We start from the raw sequence: 22,415 nt of genomic DNA, 5'->3' as shown, positions 1-22,415 counted from the left end.
CAACGGCGAGGTCATGGCGACAATGGGCACTTTTTCACCACACAATTCCATTAAAAGTGACATGACACATAACCTGCATCTGGTTTTACAAGTTGACCGATTGCAAAAACGGCTCCAGGCAGTTGAGGAAAAGGCCACCCCTTGTTTCCGTGCACTTTTGGAATACCTTGTATTTTCCTTCATTCCATTTGAACACGTGTGCATAGTTGTGGCGAACGCCTGAGCCGGTGTTTGCAGAAGCAGCAGCAGCAACAAGTAATAGGTCACTGATAAGCAGGGGCTTGTTTGCAATGGAAGCTGACTCGAGGCCCGGAGAGGAAAAGCATCTATAAAGGTTATTCATGCCTGACCGAAGCAAGGAGCTCATCTGATAAGATAGAGGAGAGTAAAGAGGCAGTTCAACTGCAGGACTGTGAGGATGCACTCTCTGACATGCCCAACAAACGTCTGTATTTTCATTGTGCCACTCTGCAACACCATAAACCAACACCTTCACCAACTATGTCAAATTAGGTTTCAAAGTCATGTATAATAGAGGTTCCCCCAAACCCACTTGCTGCTCATCTGGTGAAACAACTCCGACCTTTTGCGCCCCAATGTTGACCAAAGGTTCCAAAGGAAAGACGGTGTCGGATGAGGGGTGACGTCATAGGCTCTCAGTGAATTTGACTTAGACGCACAAACTCATGCTACGTACCATATATACACTCAGTGACATCGACTGGCGTTGTTGGTAATAGCTTCATTACTCAAGGATCCTTGGTCCGGTGTCACCATTTGGTGCTTTTCTTTTCCCTGCTGCCCAGTCAGGGATATTCCTTCTTTGTCATGACGACAAAAAATGAGTTGTGTGTGAGCAAAATGTCAACACAATTCTCTCGCATCATGGATGTTGATCTATTGAGTGTTTCACGTCAGCAGAAGACTGCACTGATTCCCAAGTCATAAATGTGTGTTACTTCACAGACCCAGACCCCTTTGTTTTTCTGCCATTCACAGTGATGGACAGGAAGCTGGACCAATAAGAGTGTTGTATTTACTTCAGCTTTTGTCTAAAACCACAGATGACCAACTGTTCAAAGTTGAAAAAAAAGATTAATAGTTGGTTATAACTCCCACCTTTCGGGGGCCTGAACAGTTGTAAAAACTGCACTATTGTTATGAAACATCTGGTAGTTCCTGACAATATGTACATGAACACATTACAGATTCTTATTGCTCCCTAAATAAATGAGATTTTCAGTTCTAATATGTTGACTTTTTACAAACAAATCAGCAGATTTACTTTGCAGTGCCTGTCGTATAATTCCGTCTTCCGGTTTCTTCTTATGGAGAACAAATCAAAACCGCGTGCCTCCGCCTCTTCTCCCTTCATCCCTGAGAAAAACCAATTCTTCTGAACCACTGAGGCAGTCAGAAAACCGTTGTAATCTTCCAAGCAGGTCTCTTAAAAAGACTGAGAGAGAGGCCAAAAAAAGAGATGAGTCTGTAAAGATCTCATTCAAATGAGAGGTCTATTCAACGCTAACCAGCAAGAGAAGGTTATTGACGTAAAATAACATGGAATTTGAGCGCAGAGTTCCTCAGCAGATGACAAGCACTCATTTCAATTCTCCATCACTGTCAAATTGGACATGAATACAGGAGCAGGCAAGTGAATGCTGAGATGAATAGAGCTCAAACTGTTACTACAGTCACCCTCGCCGTCTCCGGGGAGAGAACCGACGTGGAGACAATATCAAGGCTGTTGCTGTTGGATGTGAGTGTGGCGGCGTTAACAGCACCATCTCTCCCTGTCCTCAGTGAGAAAAACCAACTTTGTGTTGCCAAGGAAACCTCCGCCAAATTGCCGACAATGACTGAGCAGAGGGAGCCATTTTGTTTCATTGACAGCTCTTCCTCGGAAGTTAAGAGGCAAATACAGCAGGTCATCGGCCGGACGGATGGACAGATTATTGCATGTATGCAAAACAAGAAGTGAAAAGGATATGAACTTAAAATACTCTTCATTTTTACAGTTAAAAAAAAAAAAAATCACTTCATCAAGCAGCAAGTTTGGAAACCCCAGTGTCTCTCTTTTGGGAAAAAGAGACCAAAAATCTGTCTTGTAAAACTTTAATTTATTTATTTATTTTAAAAATATATGAAAGTTAATAATTAAGATGTAAAAATAGATAGACATGCAGTTCATTTTTTAAACTTGGATATTCCCCTCTTGCTGCTTCTCGAAAAACCCACATATTTACAGCATGTATTTATGAATAAATAAGATTAGTCGACCAGTCAGAATATAATGTGTACTCATTGACACGTCTGATAGTAGTGATGTAAATATTAACGACACATAACATAATGTAGCAGACAAAATAAGTACATGAATTTTGTTTTAGTACCATTCAGTTATCACCGCAGAACAATATTTAATATATCAATTTGAAATTGTTTTGCAAAAGCAAAGACACTACACAGCACAGATCCAACCCCTAATGTTCATAGACCTCAGGTGACACTGGCCTCTTAAGAGGCTGCAAAAACACTGTACTAAACTGAGCGACGAAACATTGATGCAACATCATGGTCAGTGAACGGCAAACCCTGCTCTCCATGACTCAAACCAGATGCTGTGGAAGGCGACTATATTCAAACGAAAGCGACTTTACACTCCAACAATGTATGGTCAGCCTCCGGACTACCTTGAGTGGTTTTGTAAAGTCTGATAACTTGTTTTGGAGGACATTAAAAAGTGGCTACCTTCCTGAGAACAAACTCCTGATCTCACATCACAAGACTTGGGCTCTTTGCCAAGAACCTCCCAGCTCAGGAGCACATCCCTACATAGGTCCTGAGATTACAACCCTCCTAAACGGCAGACAGCATCAGCTAATCTTCACAAATATGCAGGATTCAGAACCTTTAGCTGACCCAACTGGGTTCCTCTCTCCTTCATCTATATGTGTCTGCTCTGAAATGCCATTAGCAGGTTTCAATTTAAAGCCTGACACAGATTTATTTTGCTGAGAAACACATTCCTTCCACTCATTGAATCTGTCCTATAATGCAATTGAATGGTTTACTTAAGGAAACAAGGGCACGTCAGAAATCCCATCTATTTTGTTTTCCACTCCGATTGCACAGTCGTTTTTTTGTGTTCAGGAACACCGACACATTTTTGGCTGCCATTCTAAATGATGTTGTGCTGCTCCAGCTAATGTGGAGGGTATGGAAAGCATTTTTCATTACGTGAGCGTTGGTTGTTTTTGGAGTATTTTAGACCCGTGCTCACGTTTGAAATTGACACACACACATACATACATATCTACAATGCCACAGTTTTATTACAATTTTATAGAAGAAAAGCAGGTTATTTTTTGCCCACTGAACGTAGCTTCCTGACACATTTTTTGGTCCTGACCCAGCAGTGAAGCATCTCTGATTCATGTATATATATATATATATATATATATATATTGCAGCGAGTCAACTTCAAGCAATGGGTCAGCTAAACCATATGCATGTATGTAACCATAATGTAACCACCATTTCAACCTTAACTATATATGTATATATATATATATATATATATATATATATATATATATATATATATATATATATATATATATAGCGAGTCAACTTCAAGCAATGGGCTAAACTGGCCTACCCAACCATCTAAATCCATGGTTCTCAATCGGTGTGTCAGGACCCAAAAGTGAGTCGTAACATGTTTTCAGAGTTGTTTGACTTACGACCGTTGGTAAATCCAGAACATCCTCTCATTCTCTGTTGGACCTTGACTCCTGGACCAGCACTTCTAATGCTCCTTTGTGTCAGAACATTTACCGTAAAATTTAAAGTCTACTGCATCATATTTCAAAATATCTTTTATACATAGAGTTCTCTGTTTGCTATAAAGTCTCCCAATAATGAAAATCTAGTACTGAGTGATATGGGGACACGATAACATACTTATACTTACTTATATATATCACACGACTATACTACTAAGCACTGTAATGGAGACCTCCATTGCCACTTTAGTAGTGATTTCATTTCTTCTGAAATTGAGCTGACGTATGAGACAATATTCATAAACAACCAAGTGCATATTTCTAATGTTGAACAGCGTGGTTATTTGAATGTGATGACGCTCTGAAAATGGTTTTTCTCTTGTCTGGATGAAGCACTTAACTCCCTGTCAAGTTCATTTACCTTTAATAGCAAATAAAAATAAACACAGAGGAGAGTGTTGAAGTGTCCTCACCACTGCGCGTCAACCAATAAATTATATTTGCCATCAACACTGAAATGAAAAACAAGCTGCTTGCTGTTTCTGACCTTATTTGCATTTGTTTCCTCAAACACTTCCGTTGGCCTTTCTCAACGTCTTATTACCTCCTGGTCGCGCTAGTGGCTGACAAAGAATGAAAACAACTGTAAATCCAAGAACCTCCTTCTGCCCATGGCTGCGTGACAACAGCAACAAGCCGAACTAATTTCATGTTTCGCTTCTGACTGTGGAGTTTGAGTGGTGGTGACGGATATCTGGCGTCATCTGCGCGTGCATTGGGGTATAACGTTGCATTGTGTGATCCTGTAGCGCTACAGTGTTGCTGAACAGAGTTGATACCGTCGCTCAAGCTTGCATTAGCCTGGAAAGGAGTAATAAATATTCCATTCAGACGTTTAGTGCCAGTTACATGGCGAGGTGCATGAATGAATATAAGCTTTTCAAGCAGGCGAGAAAGTCATCTGGAAGAGAGACAGGTAAAGATAGATATAGGTGACAGTATTTTCAGTAACCCACTGAAATAGTGGCGATAGAATAGTGCCAGATAAACCCATATAATGAAAAATGCTAGTATCTGAAACAAAGGATATTGGAATGGAAAATAAAAATTGGTTTTGAAAAATGGACTGCAAAAGTAAATCAAACGCACATTGCATTATTGTGTGGTTTTCTTATCGCAATAGAAAGAAGTTCCTGCCTGCATTTTTTGTCCAACATTTTCTATTTTGCCGTGCAGGGTCGGGGGAGGAGGGCAAGCGGGTAGGGGTGGGGTTTGCTTTCTTTTTCGCCAAAATGGTGCCACCTTGAAGAGAACTGAGAAGGTGAACATTGCAAAATCATCGGGCTGAATCTTATTTTGTATTGAGGTAGGAAAACCTACAAAAAATGACGAAAAATATACATTTAACAAACTTTTTTTTATTTATTAATTAATTTATTTTTTCCTGTTTTTAATATCCATTCTAATACTGTTTTTTCCAGCCAGTAGTGTTGTATTTAAAAAAATAAAATAAAATAAAATTATACACACACACACACACACACACACATATATATATATATATATATATATGTTTATATGTATATTTATTTTTGTAGTACATCATTGATTTATTGAAATAGTTTTGCTTTATTTTAATACTCATGGACATGGCTGACAGAAAACTACAAATTTGCCTTCTTACACCATGTGTTTTCACTTGCATGTAGACATTTGTAATGACATCAGGCAATGTTAAAACCTACAGGACGACAGGGTGTAATTATGACAGTGTAACAACTGTGAGCGTCAGAAGCAGAGCGGATGTGTTATCTAAAACAACATCTGTAATTCAATGTACATTCATTTCGTTTACTCATTATGTCTTATATTTCAACAAATATTGGCTCGAAAACAACACAATATTGAAATCCAAAAATCTAAATTAGCATCGAAAAGTGCACCTTAAAATATTTTCAACGGCAATATTTATTTGTAAAATTGTTACTTTGATTAATTATTTAATACATTTTGGTCGGTTTTCTTATCTGAATGCAAAACAAGTTTCAGGCAAATGTTGATTTTTTTCCACATCCAGCGCTTTTTTTTTTTTCCAGTCGATATTGTTCTTTACACTGTTCTCTTCAAGGTGGCTCCCGTCCTGCTCTCCCTCCTCTCCTCTAACACTAAAATGGAGTCACCTTGAAGAGAGCTCGAAAGATGAATGAAGATGTTGAAACACAGTCAAAAAGACAAAATATGGGCTGAAATCAATATTTATTGTCTTCGTGTTTTAGCAGTGCATTTTTTAATCCCTACAGTTAGTTCCCATTCCAATACCCTCTGTTTCAGTGACAAGCCTTTCTCACTGCCAACATTATATGGCACTATTCTATGACTTGGAAGACAAGAGTATGGGTCACAATCTCATATTTAATAACTGAAATAAAGAGCTGAAATTTACATTAAGTCTTCATTATATTGTAATAAGCATTTATAAATTGTTTAAAAGTGTAACCTTTATTACAGTAGTTAAATGATCACCATACAGATGGGATGTTGCTGAAGCTGCTCATAACAATACTGTCATTCAGCCCAGAGCTCCTGTTTTCTTTTCATGCTAAATCCATCTTCATGTAAGCTAATAAAGGGAGGTCAGCGACCGGTCATATTGCTCCTCCAATTGAACCCCACTGCAAAAGGGTGAAGTACTTTATAACACAAGTCATTTTATTTTTCAACTTCTTTTTTCAACAGCTTAAATTAACGCTTTTTTCAACAGCTTAAATTAACGCACCATACAGGAGAAAAAATATACATCAAAAAGATAAGTATATTTTGGATGAAGTACTTGATGCTCATGTTTACGTAAGAACGTTTGAATAAATAAGGGTTGTCTAGCGCAGCACTAACTATTGCTCCCAAGCACGGTTCGCTTGAATGAGCTTCAAATGTTGCATGGTTAATAATTCAATTGCGAAGAAGCAGGTGTGCCGCTGCAGTCCTCAGCTCCACCTGCCAGTCTGTGGTTGTCAAGATCAGACAGGATGGGGGTCACTAGTCGACGACTGAGCGTGAGAGTGTGATGTGATTGGAGGGTTGAGGTTGGCCCGCTTTCTCCTCCGTATCTGCGCAGCTGATCTGCCTGTGGCGATGGCAGGCTGGGGATACACAGCGACGGTTCTGCCGCCGAGCCCAGACGATCACTCAGTGGTCAGACTGAATTAGCCTTCTTCAGACCGGATCTCCTCAGCAGACAGAGCGGAGAAGAGGGAGCCATTATTCCCACACAAACTTTTATTAACGGCCTTGAAAGAACAATTAAACGCAGAGGTGTAACTACACATGCGCTAATGCATCTGGAACTCGCCGCTTTGTTAGCTGCTGAATAATCTATGAGAGCAATAACATTGTGAAGTCATCCTGGGAGAACTACGCGTAGATCTATACTTTCATTTCCTCATGGCACTGCGCTCGCCTCGCAACGCTTCTGCTTGGGAAATATTATCGATTCTCATTTTTCAGCCGCGCATCAACTGCACGCCAGCGGGACAGAGGCCTGAGGCCAGCCTGCAGCCCTGACAACAGCCATGAAGATCCACACACAACTCGGCCACCTGCTTGGCTCCACTATCGCCAGCCGGACAAGTTCTTTTCCACCACGGGTTTTATGAGAAAAACATACTGAGAAAAATGTCTCTTTTTAGCTGCAAGCCTTCAGAGAGCATGTGAGCAATTAAAATGGGTTTTCAATGTCAAAGCATGTTCATCTTGCGGTGTGAGAGATAATTAAAATGATATTTCTTAAAGGGTACTGTCAGAACTCATTACTTGGCTGCGCATTGTATAAATTCTGAAGTAACTGGAGAATTCTCACTGAGTGCAAGACTTAAAGTTGGGCTGAAAATGTTTCATTTCATTTTTTTCATGACGATATTAAATATTGATATTTCTCCCCAGACTTCATATTATTTTTCATGTTTTGATGGGCGGCAGTGATGTGGTGTCATATCCGTTTCTGGTCAAGCGCATTAGCTGGATATTGGTCATTTAATGCAGCTGGGTTTTTCTTTTGCTGCGTCTGAACTGAAGTCTCTACATGACGCAGGCATTTACCGCAAACTTTAAAGTCTACTGCATCATATTTCAAGCTGCTTTGTTTGCGTGAAAATATGTTTTATACAGACACCTGATCGTACTGTAACGCAACAAGGATGTGCATTATTGTTTCAGCAGTAAATACTGCTCGCAGAGGATTAATTCACCGCCATTTAATATTTCAGTTTACTATGTCATGGCAACCAAGCTTTTAGCAGATGATTTACTTGCTTCGTGTCTTTCTCTGGGTTTAGGATTTTTGATTTATCCATCACAATCGGCGCTTGTATGCATGTGTGCTCATTTCTTGATAAGGATGTTAGTGCCTACTGTCAGCTTTTATATACGGCACCCATACGCACATCTGCAGCTGCTCTCGTATATTTTGGAGATTAACATCAGTGTATTCCTGTCATGGTGAGTCTAGTGCATGCTTGAACGCTCAAGCGAGAAGCAGCTGCAATCGATTTTGGGCGGGATTATAAGATACTGTTTGTCACTCGGATACACACCAGAGAAATTTTGGCTCCACAAGCAATAAAAAACATGCATGAGAAGTTCCAGATGCAGAGCTGTTGCATTACTTATATTTCACCCCAGATGAATTAATCCATCTCCTAGGACCTATGTGTAATATTAGCCAACAGTCAGAGCCTCTTTATACTTCAACAAACTCATTTGTATTCCCTCAAAAGCCGTGAGACTTGCTATCACTGGACACTTCATAAATATGACAAAGGTGAACGTCATCGTCGGGGGCTGCCAAGCTCCAGATGTATGCAGGAATGTGTAGAGTGGGTGTGGTGGCGGGGTGGCTGGCCGGGGTTCATAAACATTCGGACCAGTTCAGGGAGAGGTCAGAGGAAAGGCTTGTTATAGAGTCACAGGAAGCCCCAGAAGGTACATCCAAATGTCACTGAAGGCCTCCCCGCCCAGGCCCTCGGGGGAGGAGGAAGCGAGCGCACATCTCGCCGATGACGAGGGGTCGGATATGGCGAGGTCGCGGAGGGGGAGCTGGGGTGGTGGAGGGCCAGAGGGGGAGGAGGAGAGCGGAGGATGCAGATGTGCGTTGTGGAAGAGGGGCATGATGGGAGGAAGTACAACAAGCTATTGTTTGGCAGAGAGGAGCGAAGCCACGAGACAGACAGCTGAGGATTGGTCACTACGCTAGGAGAACAAGATGCCGGTTCAGACTGGCACACTGGTCAATAGCCTGAACTGGTAGCATCCATCTCCACAGCCCAGGATGTCACTGACAAATCCAGAGACTTTGAAGCAAAGACATGGCCAAGAACACTGTGAAATTCCTGAAAGTCTAGTGGTCACTCCTCTGGCAATGTTGTCTTCAACACATCCTCAATCCAAACCCCATTTCGGTTGGCTTTGGTCCCGTGAAGCACGCTGGCCTCATGAAAGTGGAAACTTGACAAGTGCAACCCCATCTCTTAACCCTTCCTCCACCCACTTTACAGATAGCCATGCTCAGTTTGGCAACTATGAATTTGTCCATAGGCATATAGACTACAGAAGTGTGGCTAAGTAGTTGTTAGTCTAGCTACCTGAGAGGGCTATGAAAGAAAGAAACAGAAAAAAAAAATCCCAGTCCCATATAAACACAGCACAGATGTGATATCGCCCAATATTATTGCCCTACTTTTAAAGCTTTTTCGTGGCACAACAGACTGCGTGTCAGGAAACAGAGCAGGTGTAGAAAGAAAGCGTGCATTAAGTAACATTTACAAAGGAGGTTGTTGTTTGCTCAACAACTTGTTGGGGTAAAATCTACTATCAAAATATCACTGACATGGGCGAAAAAAAGTGTCTTCTAAATCCAACTGCGCACTCAAGGTTATGACAAGGTTTGTGAGTATTTGTTGGAGACACAAAAACCAGAGGTATCTCGTGTGAAAATATTCAAATAAATGATTTGATTCACTCTTCTTCAGCTGAATAAAATGATACCTATAGTCCTTCTGAAGTGAGACATTTTGAGCCACGCCCACGTCTCAATGCTAGGTTTACAAAATCTTGCTGTTAATATCACACTGACATACAGATGATGGGCGAAGCGTCTCGGCTCTATTTTGCCACATTGAATACGATATCATGTTGTGTCGAACACATCTGCTCCGTCTCATCCCACCATGTGTGCGAAGCCAAACACCTCCCGCAGCCTGACGACAACAGCCTTGTAACATCCAAGCTGTGCGAGCATCGCCGAACCATGATGTGGGTGATGAAGAGGCAGCAGCAAATGTTTCTGTCATCGCCTCGCTAATGTGCTTTTACGACCCTCACGTCGGCACAGTCAGAGAGACACCACTGGCGCTCTGCCCTGGGAAACCAGAGACGCCTGCGCTGAACACCATGAACACACAGTGCTCTTATCACTGCTGACTTCCGGTGCATCACGTGCCACCTGTTTTTGTTCATCCCTGAAACAAGTAGTTAAACATTGTTCTGTTCTACTTACAAATAAAACCGTAGAAAACATTTCGTACAGACGTTTTCTCATGGCTTCTGTTTATATTTCTGCATGGATATAATATATTCCAGGTTATCGCCATTATATTCCCATTGATTCCCGTAATTTATTCCCACGGAAAGTTTCCAATATGTAAATTTACCGGAGACTTTCTTGAAATTTAGTGAAAACTTTCTGGATATTTCCTGCCCCTTGCAGTCCTACATCCTGGCCTGCATCCAACACACCAAAAAAATAATTAAAATAAAAAATAAATTGAACTAAAACAATTAATGACCAAAGCAATACTCTTGAGGTAAAATTTAAAAAATAAAATAAAAAATAACCACGACCCCATGAAGTTGAATGTAAAAGGAAAAAGGCGTACTGCAGTATATGTCTCTCATTTGTGTGCTTCAGCTGGCCCAGGGTGACATGAATCAAAACAACATTTGTGACACATTGGCGTTGTTTGACCAGTGTTGCAGTACATGCATCAGATCATAAATAAAATAACTTCTTGGATCTTTGATCTACCAATCTATGGCCACCTCTGCGCCGTTAAAGGTGAAGTGACTGTCTTAAATGACTTGGGCATCATATCATGTGACTTTATGCCGAAATGCAAAGACTATCACAGGGAAGCAGCAGAAAGGTACATGTTTTTCAGAAGATTTTCAAATTCCAGTGAGAAGCAGAAGCCACAAATGCAGACACTGGTGAGAGAAATGAAACTTTCCAGGAGCTTGGCTCATCCGAGAGGTCACAAAAAAAACCTCAAGAACTCTGAGTTCCAAGGCTCCGTTTCCTACTGAGTTTGACTGGTGAAACAAATGACTTTTTAAGAAGTAGCTGGTGAAGACTTTCAGACTAAGAACATCATTTAACAGTCGAGTATGGAGGCCGCAGTGAGACCAACATGTGTTTCTTGACCTGTATGACTTGGTGGAACCATCACCATGGCCCTCCAAATGAAAAATAAAAGGACTTTTTGGAGTGTAAATCCTTCCTCAAATGCAGAGGCATGACCTGAAAATGATGAACTCAGAAAACCTTCTTGCTCAAGCAGTTATAATGCTCGAGGTGCAAATACCTTTTCTTGTTGGGACTTGTGGACTTAATGAATACTGTATCTTGTATTCACTTGGTTTGTCATTGTCAGTTACAGAAGAAAACAAATAATGCACAAGGTTTGGAGCAGCTATTTAAACATGTTTTAGGGTGTCATGTGTACCGTGAAAGATATTTGACCTGTCACTAAAGGGTTCCATTTTACCAACGTGTCAGTGAACGCAGCACGGTTGCTTCTCTCCACATGCGACTTATTGAACCAGGAAACAAGTGCCGCTATGTCAGTGGTTCATGTGTTGCCAATGGTTACATGATAAGGTAATAGGCCGAACATAGAGACTGAAACTTCAGTGTCTGTCAAACAAAAAGTGACTATTTTTGGATGGCAAAACAATGTGCAGACATAAACCTGGAAGTCCAGGTCGAAAATATCTAGGAGCCACCGCTGACAATGAATATAGGGCAGTTAAAGGCAGAAACAAAACCACAGGACAGTAAGTTGTGGCTCCCCCTTGCACCACTGCATCACAGACACTACCATCTCCAGTTTCACTCTCTGAGCCGTCCCTCCAGGGACCCGGAGGGAGTCGCAGATCGATCTTGGATCACACTCCTGCAGCTGGAGTGTGATGTGAAAGCAGCCCATAAGGGTCAGTCCCAGGCTGTTCAGCGTCACACCCAAAAGCAGGTGCTCCCTAATCCCCATCACTCCACAACACCTACACACGCTGACCTCTGACCTGCCAGCGCAGGTGTTTCAATGCACATGCTGTCCTTGGGAGTCATCCAAACCCATTATGGGATGTACTCCACCTGCTACAATGGCAATAGAATAGCTGTATAAACAGGAGGTGCAGAGAAGGAAGAGCTCCTGTAAACATTTATGAGAGTTTTCTCTCCGTGTTTGTGTTATCGGAATGATGGCGCGTCCACTACTGTATATGCATTCTATACCTGCCGCGATGTGGATGAGCACGCTCTGGTTAGGCCTCAGGTTGCCGAAGTCAAAGAGCATCATGTAGGCAGTGATGTAGTTGACAGGGAGCGCCGCCGCCTCCTCGAAGCTCATGCCGTCGGGGATGAGGAAGGTGTGGCTAGCGGGTACTACCGCCACCTCCTGCCACAGGCCAGAGCGGTTCAGCACCATCACTTTGTCTCCGACCTGTAGAGATGCAGAGAGAGGAGAAGGTTAGTCTCACCGGGAATCAACAACTTCAGATGGATGAAACTCTTAAGGAACTATCATGAGAACTGGGGGATGCAAATGAGTCTATCACAAGTGATCCAGGTTCCAGTCCTTGAAGAACAAGCATACATCTGCTTTCATTGACGTGAAGTCAATTTGCTACTATTCTTCATTTTTGGGAGTTTCCAAATTAGTCGTTGAATTCTACGATCCTACCAGCCAAAAGGCAACTCTTGGACACCGACGTCTTCATGGGTCACTATTGACACATATTCGGGAGGATCTGGTTTTTCATTCACTTTAAATTGTGAAACTATTTCTTAGTGGTTGTGAGGTCTGTGTATTTAAAACTCTCTCGTGGGCCAAAGTCGGTCGCAGGTCTTGAGTTTGGGGTAGGAAAGAAAATGCTAGCTTCGGTTTTAAAGTATTTCCAGTGAAGATGAAGTTAAGTATAAGTTTTAGAGTCGACTAGTCACCCAATACGATTAGTGGATGAACACACTGGGATGTCTGATCTAGTGTTGAAAACATGCATTTAAAGAGTGAAAGAAAACAAGAACTGTAGGAAGCATTTCTGTCGTGTTAAATGTTATTTTCAAACTTCATCTCATTTCATGAAATGGCTCAATTTGTGGGGTGAAAGACGTGTCCTTTGATGTGTCGGAAACTTCTCGTAAAATTATCTGCCATCCATTCGTCTTGGCAAACAAGACGAACAGCAAATGAAAATCTGACTTGTTGCAGCCAGATTTATACAGAATAAGGCACGCATTTAGTTGTTTAGTTTAAAGGGCTGTGGATCTGCCTTCATGCTGCATTATTATTATGAACTAAAAATCAATTTCACATCTCATATTTGTGCTTTTCTTCATGTGACTTTGCTTAAATAGTAATCCCTCACAAGAGTTGGGGCTGTTTTTGTTTTGGTTCAATAGATTTCAGGACTTTTAGCAACGTTTTTTTAACCTAAAAATTGCTGTCAGGTAGACAAAACTGTAGACCAAGTAGGAGGCGAGTGACTGTGACTTCAAGGCTGCGTTCACCTAAACCAAGATTTCATTTGTTTGAAATAAGAACTGGCACCAAGGGGATTGAAAAAGCTTTTTGGAATACTTTGAATTGTGTTCATAATGGGCTGCATTAAATACAAAGCTCTCCGACTTTCTTTTTTTTTTTTTTTTGGACGGGAGTCTGGAACAATAATCCAGGGACTACTACTATAATCCGACTGCAAATTAGTTAGCAGCAGTGTGGCTCGACGGGACTGAATGAATAGCATGATGAGTTATGAAGTACAGGAGGAGAGTACATTCATGCATCAGCACCAATTTATTTTGAAGTGTTTAGTTCATCGTCCTTCTCTCTTATACTTGTCAAATTTGCTTACTTGCACACTTCGGATTCGGTCATCCTCTTTGAAGCCAAAAAGACAAAAATAGCATCTTGTTTTAGGCTTATTTTATCAATATTTTATTCAAACGACAGAGCTGTTCTGAAGGATTGCGGCCCAGATTTGCAGCTAGATCCTCTGTTTGACTTTGCCTTCCTGGGTTTGGGTTTCCAGGATGAATGATAGGAGCTGGGTAGCCTTGGATGAAAACAAAAAGTGTTTTCTTTTTTGGTGACAAGGACATGCATGCAGACACTCAACCACACTGGTTGGAGGAGATTGCTTTGCACAAAGAATGGAGGCAAACATGGTGAGAAAAGGAAACTCAGGAGGAGGCTGAAAAAGTGAGAGACAATATATATTAGGATCATAGTCTGGTGAGTATAGAATATTTGTGAACACAGTATAATCAAATAGGTAGCAGTATTGTTCTTAAAAATATGATTCAGAAGGTATCAGGCCTCGCCAACTTCTCCTACTACTCTCCCTTGACTAACATGCTCATGTGGAATATTTCTCTTCCTGCTCTTTGTATATAGACAAGAGGCCTCAGTTACTTGAGGGGTTTGAAGCGGAACTGAAACTGTCACAGAAGCATGGATTTATTTAGTGGAGGGCATTTTCTAATCCTTTGTCATTCTTTCCATTTGTAGTGAATTTGGAAAGACAGAAAACACACATTTAAACGCATGCTCCACACACATGAGTTTAGACTGAATGCAATGTCAATCTAGAAACAGTGTAACTTTAAATAGGTGCTTCTCCTCATAATGCTCACTTCCCACTGAAATAAAACCTGATAATAAATATGTTTTGGCTTCATTTAAACCCTACAAATCACAGGCACTGACCCAAACGTTGGCTGGTACCAGGGTAAAATGATACATGTCTATTAAACTAAACTATCATTAGACTATTGTATTACTTATTTCTGTGGTTCAAACTGCAGATTTCTTTTTGATATATATACATTTTATTTTATTTTTCTTGCCAGAAAGTCAGACTGGCCACTACTGTAAACTACTCATTAAACTACTATTCAATTTTTGACGCCAGCTCCTCCATATTTCGAGCTGTCTTCCAGATCACTGTGATATAAACAAGCCCCCCTCTTGACAGGACGGATTCCGATCTGAAGAGCAACGACAAGGGACACGGGAAACTAACTCTCTTCCTGTTTTCTTCCTCGCCCCCTTCTGCACGACTCTCCCTCCTGCCCTGTTTCCACGCTCCTCACTCTTTCTCTTCTCTTCTTCAACTTCCTGACTGCTTTTCCTCTCGCAACCTCAGAACGTCTTCCTTCCTCTTCTCCTGTCTCATCCTGTCAGCGTCGCCCCGACATTGATTCACTTTCTTTCATAATCCTCAACTGCCTCGTTTTTTAAAATCTCCTCTGTCGCCCCTCTCTGTGGAGTAAGACGGATCCCCCTCTGTCCTCATCAGTGCGACAGGACAATGGGGCCCATCTTCTCCCCTGGCTCCTCTCCACTCGTCAGGATCCCTGCCAGATTCTTCCCCATGGCTGAGCATAAGACAAGCTCTCTCCTCCTGGGAACAAACCCTCTCCACCCGGGCCCCTCTAATGGTCCGGAGGGAGCCGTGCGCCTTGTCGTCCATCCAATTAGAGAGATCTCACTCTTTCTTCCTTTCCATCTTCCTGTCTGACTCATTTGGTGTGTTTTCAAACTGCACTCTCACTTTTCCACTCTGGGCTACTTTAGTTAACCAGCCTCATAAATATTCACTGCTGCTCCCCAAGACGGGATCATTTCCTCGAAGACAACTTTAATAAAATTGACCCATTTCTTGACTAAAAAATAGCTTCCCATTGCAAGTTTGGTCTTTGTGCTGACAGCTTTGTTTTAACCCTTGGTTGACTCCCTACTTTGTGACGTGTCTCCAACACTTTTGAGGTGTTCAGGCCTCTTTATTCTCTCTTTACGTGGGAAAATGTACCCAAAAACTGAAGTACTTCTATCAGTCACATTTATCTCTAGGAGGAACGGTGCAGATTCATATTTTTATTCGTCATTGCATGTTTTTATGAAGGACAATATCCGACATAAGTGAATGAGATTTTCTCTCATGAATCATCTTATAGGGCAAAACACTGTATTTGTCAAGTTTTCTTTTAGTGGATATAATCGGGAGAAAAAAAAAGAATGAATCTGAAGTTCAATATCGTGATGAAAATGTTGAGAAATGCCAGAGGAAAACACATTCTCCTTTGAGGCAGACTTTGCTGTCCAATGTTGACACTGGGCTTCATCTTGAAACAAAGGTGTGTGTCAATGGGGTCAAACAACAGAGGTCTGGGGCGTGTTCCTATTCCAAAAAACTCACCCCCCGCACATGATCAATGGAGGTGTGACACTATCAATCCAGCGGAGGTCTGAACTACTGAGCCTATAGCGTCAACATTCTGCACTTCTGCATCACTCTGGGACACATAAATCCAGTTGAAAACATTTGACGCCTTGTGAGTCAGAGCGTGTGTTTCTGGAGCTAAACACATATTTCCCTGATCACTGAGGAATTGGCTGGCGATAACAGGCCCACACACTATGATTCACCCAGTCACATCTACTGGGAGTCCATCTTTTCAATCTCCCCGCAGTCTATAACTTTGGTTGGGACCAGTCGGTGTGACACAAAGCACCAGACAGAAGCCTTTACAGGAAACATGACACACACACATCTCTTCAGTGCCCACATGCAGCATCAGCCAGTCACACAAACGCCTTGTGACAATCTGTGTTGCAACATCTTCAAGTTTTATTTCCGGGCACGAGGAAAGCTGTGTCGCTGGCCTCCCCGCCTCGGTCAGGAGGAGCGGGACAAAGACACTTCCAGTCTAGCTCTTCTTGAATGGGCTTAATCAGATGCTGATTCAACTTGGAGGAATGCAGGGCCTCCGAAGTCAGCTTTCTTTACAGGTCTGATGAGGCAGCAAAAGCCTTCAAGGAAGGACCAATTCAGGAGGAGGATGTAAATGTGATTCAGCAGCTCTCTGGCCGCCTCTTGTCTGGGCTTTAACTTCATTTAAGGGCGAGGGCCACACCCTGCTCACATCACCTCTAACAGGACGAGACGGCCACATGCTGTTTTGTTCACTTGACTGCACCACCGATTATGCAAATCGCCATTATTCTCCCTGTTTTTCTTCCATATTGGATCAGCTCACCGCCGTTTTATGGAGAGTTTGCTAATGTATGAGTCGGCGTACTGACTTCACAGATTACACCCCAAATGTTTGGATGTGAATCACTTGAAAATAAATCAAAATTTGATTCTGATCTTCGCTCGAAGATTTGTTTTTCTTGGATGTACAAAAAAAAAAACTTGAAGGAGATAAATGAAAGATGCACAGAAAACTAAAATAGTACTTCCTAAAGACAGTTTTAAGAATGTGAGACAGATACGCTTAGTTTTCAGCACAAAAAAAGGGGGCAGATGAGGAAATAGTGGACGCTTCTGAGTCACTTTTTATCGGAGGTGTGGGCCCATTTTGGCTTCTCTGCCAAAAGAAAAGACAAAGATTGTGGAAGACTGCACTCAAATTGCCTGCAAGCTAAGTTTGTATGGTACGACTAAAGGCCCATTTATGCCCAACAGATTTGGGCGGAGCCTTCTGTCTGTGCTGTGCGGTCATTTTTGTACGTTTCCACAAAGCTTACAGAAACAGGGCAGTACCACTGGAAACCATGGGGGCAGTGTTGCTGTCCTCCAGTCGTGATACCACCACCTCCTGCCTCTGTTTTTGCGTGAGCACTACTTCCACAGTCGCTACGCTTGTTTTGGAGTTTGAGGTTGCCATAGACTTTTGGTGAACAGCAATACCAACATGGAAAGCAGAGAAGTATGTGATCAGTGACGGTAACATTGTAAAAATTGTAAAAGACAAGTACATTTTTCATATGTAAACGGAGCATAAATGAACACTGCACCAAGCACCGCTGGCATGATGTATCATTTGAAACACCACCACAGCAAAACGCTTCGTTCACTGGCTTAAAAAAAAAACGACCATGAAGGAAATAGAGGTCACACATCTACAAAATCAAATCTTTCAGGTCCCTGCAAGATCTTTTCAAAATGGCACATACTGTACCATGAGCTGCCAGAGCTAAAGGTTACATATTGCAATTCAGTCCATATTTTCTTCAATTTCATTATTTTTGCACTGACATTGGGTGCAACTTTTCCATTTTTCATCATTTTCATTCATTTTATTTTGTGAGTATTTCACATCATTTTGTGAATGGGCTACTTCATTACACCCCCTGCTGTGATACTGTACTTTCTATGTGACAAAACCAGTTCAGAAAAGCCTTTTGAACGTCGACAAAAAGTCAGTGTTAATCACGTGCATCATCATCATTGTTCATATTGAAAGTTCATAACACCAACTCTCTCCTCACTTCTGTTTTAATGTGTTCAAGTTCCACGTTCTGTTCAAAGTCAAGAATTACAAAAGGTCATTTAAAAAAGTCATTAGTGAACTACATTGGCTCAGAGAAGCAGACAGGAAGGAAGTGTGGAAAGTTCTTCATATGACAGAGTGGAACGTTGCAATGCAGCACACTATTTATTACCACGATAACTATACAGGGAACCAGATATTGTATGAGAAAGGCCAGCTAATGTCTTAATGTTCATATCTGTAACTGCCTATTCTGTAGAAATAAAACAGAAACTCTTAAAAATAATGTCCAAGAAAAGCAGGAGACCTTATCTTCTGTTTTATTCATGCATAAATGCTTCAATGAAAGTATATCCATGGTAACATAAATATTTCACTGCATGTTCTTTGTTAGTCACTTCTCTTCTGGCTGTTTTCAGTTGAATGCATCTGATTTATTCCAGTGCTTTTGAGTTATTCCACCAATTTCAACCGTCATTGAATACGTAATAGCATATCATATAAACATCTATAATATATGGATGGACTGGGATCAGTGGTCTGCCCACTCTTGACACTTCAGAATGACAATCGATCTTTACTTCGAAGACTCAGGAGTAATCTCTGTGAAAGTACTTTGCTGGCTCTCGACTTAATTTATGAAGAAGACCGCTCCAACCCTGCAGAACCTCCTCCACGTCAGGGGTGAGGACAGAGGAGATTCACGGACAGAATGGAGAAGATTTAGGAGATTATCCAGAAGAATGAGATCTTGATAAACAGGAGGGGAGGAGGGACGGAGGAAATACCAGACTGACAATGTGGGCCAGGACGAGGTAATTGAAAACATATGGGTCAGAACCGGCTGAGGAAGCGAATAAAACATTTAAAAAATGCACATTTGGAAGGAAAAAAAGTGCTTATGTTTGCTGTCACAGGGCTGCTGGGATGTTACTCCCCCTTCCTCTGTTACACACTGCTTCACTTTTAGTCACTACCGAGGTCATGTGGCTTGAAAGTTGCTGTCATACGATGTCAGTTGATTCAGTGACGATAGAAATAGACTTTAAAATGTCATTTATTTTCAAAAAAATAAAAGAAGCGATGGTGCAGTAAGACAATAAGTTAAAGGTAGGGCAATAATATTGGGTAAAAGAAAAGGGGGGCGACACTGTACTGCACTGAAACATTTGTTTGTTTCTTTATAATAAAACTTTACAATGAGTCCAGCAGCAACACAGAATAAAGGACTGCTATTCACTTTGATGCCAAGTGGCCTAGTGTCTTCTGTGCAACAACAACATACTGTAGATGAATTATCGCTCCAGAATAACTGCAGCCACTGTATGTCTGGTGGTGCTATTTATTCTGATCTGAAACACGAAAAGAGGATTTGTTTTAATGAACTACTCTCAACCCAATGACAGTCACAAGTGTGCGTGTTTAGAGCTGAATACTAGACACCCATTAGTGTTTTGACAAGTTTGTGTAAAACAGCTGGCTCAGCACTTTGGCTGTGCCAAGCCGTTGAACCGCTGCATGGATTGTAATATATTAGTCAGAGTGACTCTGAGTTTCTCTGCTCTCCACATTAGCTCCCAGCCTCGTGAATGGAACTTAATTAATGTTGCTGTTTTGGGAACCCTGGTTCAGCAAAATGAAGGGTAATAAACGTATCACTTGACAACAATACAGAAGTTTTGAATCTTCTAACCATGCTGGACTCTGCAACCAGCAGACCACCATCAGTGCCTGAGTGAGATGCATTATCAAAATGTCCGACATTATATGGGCGAGCAGGAAACCTGTCATAACATCAGTCGAACTGATGTCTCTCGCACATATCAGCAGTCTGCAGCAGCCTCACCCTTTCCAATTTATTTAGCTATTATGCATGAAATATCTGTTCACCTCATGAGAGGTTGGCTGATACCAGACAGGCTTACCCAGAGTTTTTTATGTACAAAATACCAGTTTCAAATTCAGCAGAGTATATTGCAAAGATTCAAATTTTGATATTGATATTATTGATGTATATATCGTTCAAGTGGGACATTGTGTGGTACATATATTCAGCCGCACATTTTCCTCCCAGACAATGACCATACATTTGGCATAAATGTTGGATTACTTTCAGAAAAGGCAGGTAATCCATAAATTGCTTATAGATTTTGTAGCGTGAGCAAACAGTTTGACATTAACGCCTGAAAAAAAAGGATTTCTCCCCTAATGTCTCAGTAGCCAGTTGGATTCATTACTGAAAATCTAGAACAAAAAAATCTATGTAACTTTTAGGATTTTGATTTTTCTGTTGAAACATGAGTATGTCAACTGTTTTCATTGACAATGTGGTTTTGGAAAATCCAATTCCATCTACTGTACTTCCTGATCTAGCTTCACTTCTCAACGTCCTCCCAGAGTTTCCACGGCTGTGAGCAGTTAGCAGCTCATATTAGCTGCAGTTGTTCTTAAACATTTCACATTGAGGTCAAATCGACAAGCAGTTCCGCTCCTTTCATCACATGATGCACGCTCTACTTTACAACTGAGGTTTCCTAACATGATCTACCAACCAATGCTCACCATGCCAACAACAATCTCTTTTTAAAGTCAATCTATTCTTTCAAACATGTTATTTTTAGGATTACTTTTTAAATGAGTTCACAGTCTTTCTTCCAGTGACAGTTTCACGTTCCCCTCCTGTTCATCACCCCTGACAAAAGCATGAATGTTTAATGCACTGGAATAGCTTTTCCCTCCATATTCTGACAAATGTTTCCTGCGCTGCTGACTGATGTTACATCACGACTACTCAAGGTGTTCCAGAGTTTCAGTTGTGAGCTTCTTGTCACAGCAATACGTTTTCAAGTTGCTCTGTCTAACAGTAGGTCAGTCCAATTCATGATTTATGATTTCCGGGGTCAGCAACAATGCTACCCTTCGCATAATAAAGTCATTGGGCTCGTGAAATATGAATTTCTTCATTCCTATGAATATGTTTTTTAGCACCACATGAAACATCTTTATGTTGAAACTAGGACTTTACAGGCTCATTTACGGCCCCTTTACGTACAAAAATATACCCATCCAATTCAAATGATGGTTCCATGCGTTCTTTACGTTGGTATTGCTGTTACCATTCATTCATATTCACCGGGGGGCAACAACCTCCAAAACAAATATGGAGGCTGCAGTGAAAAAGTGTTGATAACGTACATCTTGCACAAAGGATTGTTGGTCAGTGAGGCCGTTAAATATATGGCAACTGGAGGACGGAGAATTTCCACCATTGCTAATTCTTCTTCATGCAGTTACAGCAACACTGCCCCCAAGGTTTACAGTGGTACTGCGCCATTTGAGTTTTGTGGAAACGTTCTAAAATACAGATGAAATGAACGCAGCACAGACAGAAGTCTCCGCCCAGATCCAGATCCGTACGTGACGTTGAGCATAAATGAGCCTTAACAAAGTTTATTTCGCAGGGAACATTTGTCAGTGCATCAATTCCAGGTGCACCACACTATACACTGAACATTGATGATGGGGAACTGAAGTAGACTGAAAGAGATTGCTCCGGTGAATGGCAATTTTAAATTTAAAAACGGTTTTGTTTTTTTCATTTGTCCGAATCAGTCGCGAGACAGTTTAATAATAAAGCTTGTTTGACCAGAGTTTAACAAACCAACAGCACACAGAGCCGGAAACAGGGTCGTAAACAAACTTTACAGTTGACCTAGAAGCTCAGGATGCATCGCCTATACTGAGCAAACCTTTGTCAATCTCAACAGTAAGTTGAAGTTTTTCCACTCACTTCGGAATTGGTTTAAAATGCCATTATCACATTAAGAAAACCGGCTCATTCCGTCCATCCACCAGCAACTAGATGTGGGATGCTTCAGAAGCCTCCTACAAACCTCATTACATAAACTCCTGAAGTGGCTCATCTTTCTATTTCTCTTGTAACGTTGCATAACTCTAGAGAAAGAATCCCCAGGTGACCATGGCAACAGATATATCTCCCTTTTTATTCACTGACA

At 41.4% G+C, this 22,415-nt stretch overlaps 1 protein-coding gene across 1 annotated transcript in view; it reads right to left on the bottom strand.

Annotated features, from left to right (window-relative positions):
• Nucleotides 1-22,415, bottom strand: part of vat1 (vesicle amine transport 1) — a 34,982-nt gene that overhangs the window by 10,411 nt on the left and 2,156 nt on the right. The window contains exon 2 of the mRNA XM_053852439.1: nt 12,355-12,562. Within this exon, the coding sequence (XP_053708414.1) occupies nt 12,355-12,562 (208 nt within the window). The remainder of the gene's footprint in view (nt 1-12,354; nt 12,563-22,415) is intronic.

This window comes from Synchiropus splendidus, chromosome 19, assembly GCF_027744825.2.
Source record: "Synchiropus splendidus isolate RoL2022-P1 chromosome 19, RoL_Sspl_1.0, whole genome shotgun sequence".
In the NCBI taxonomy this organism is placed as follows: Eukaryota; Metazoa; Chordata; class Actinopteri; order Syngnathiformes; family Callionymidae; genus Synchiropus; species Synchiropus splendidus.
Note: the sequence above shows the minus strand (reverse complement) of the source record. Positions and strands in the feature narration are given on the sequence as shown.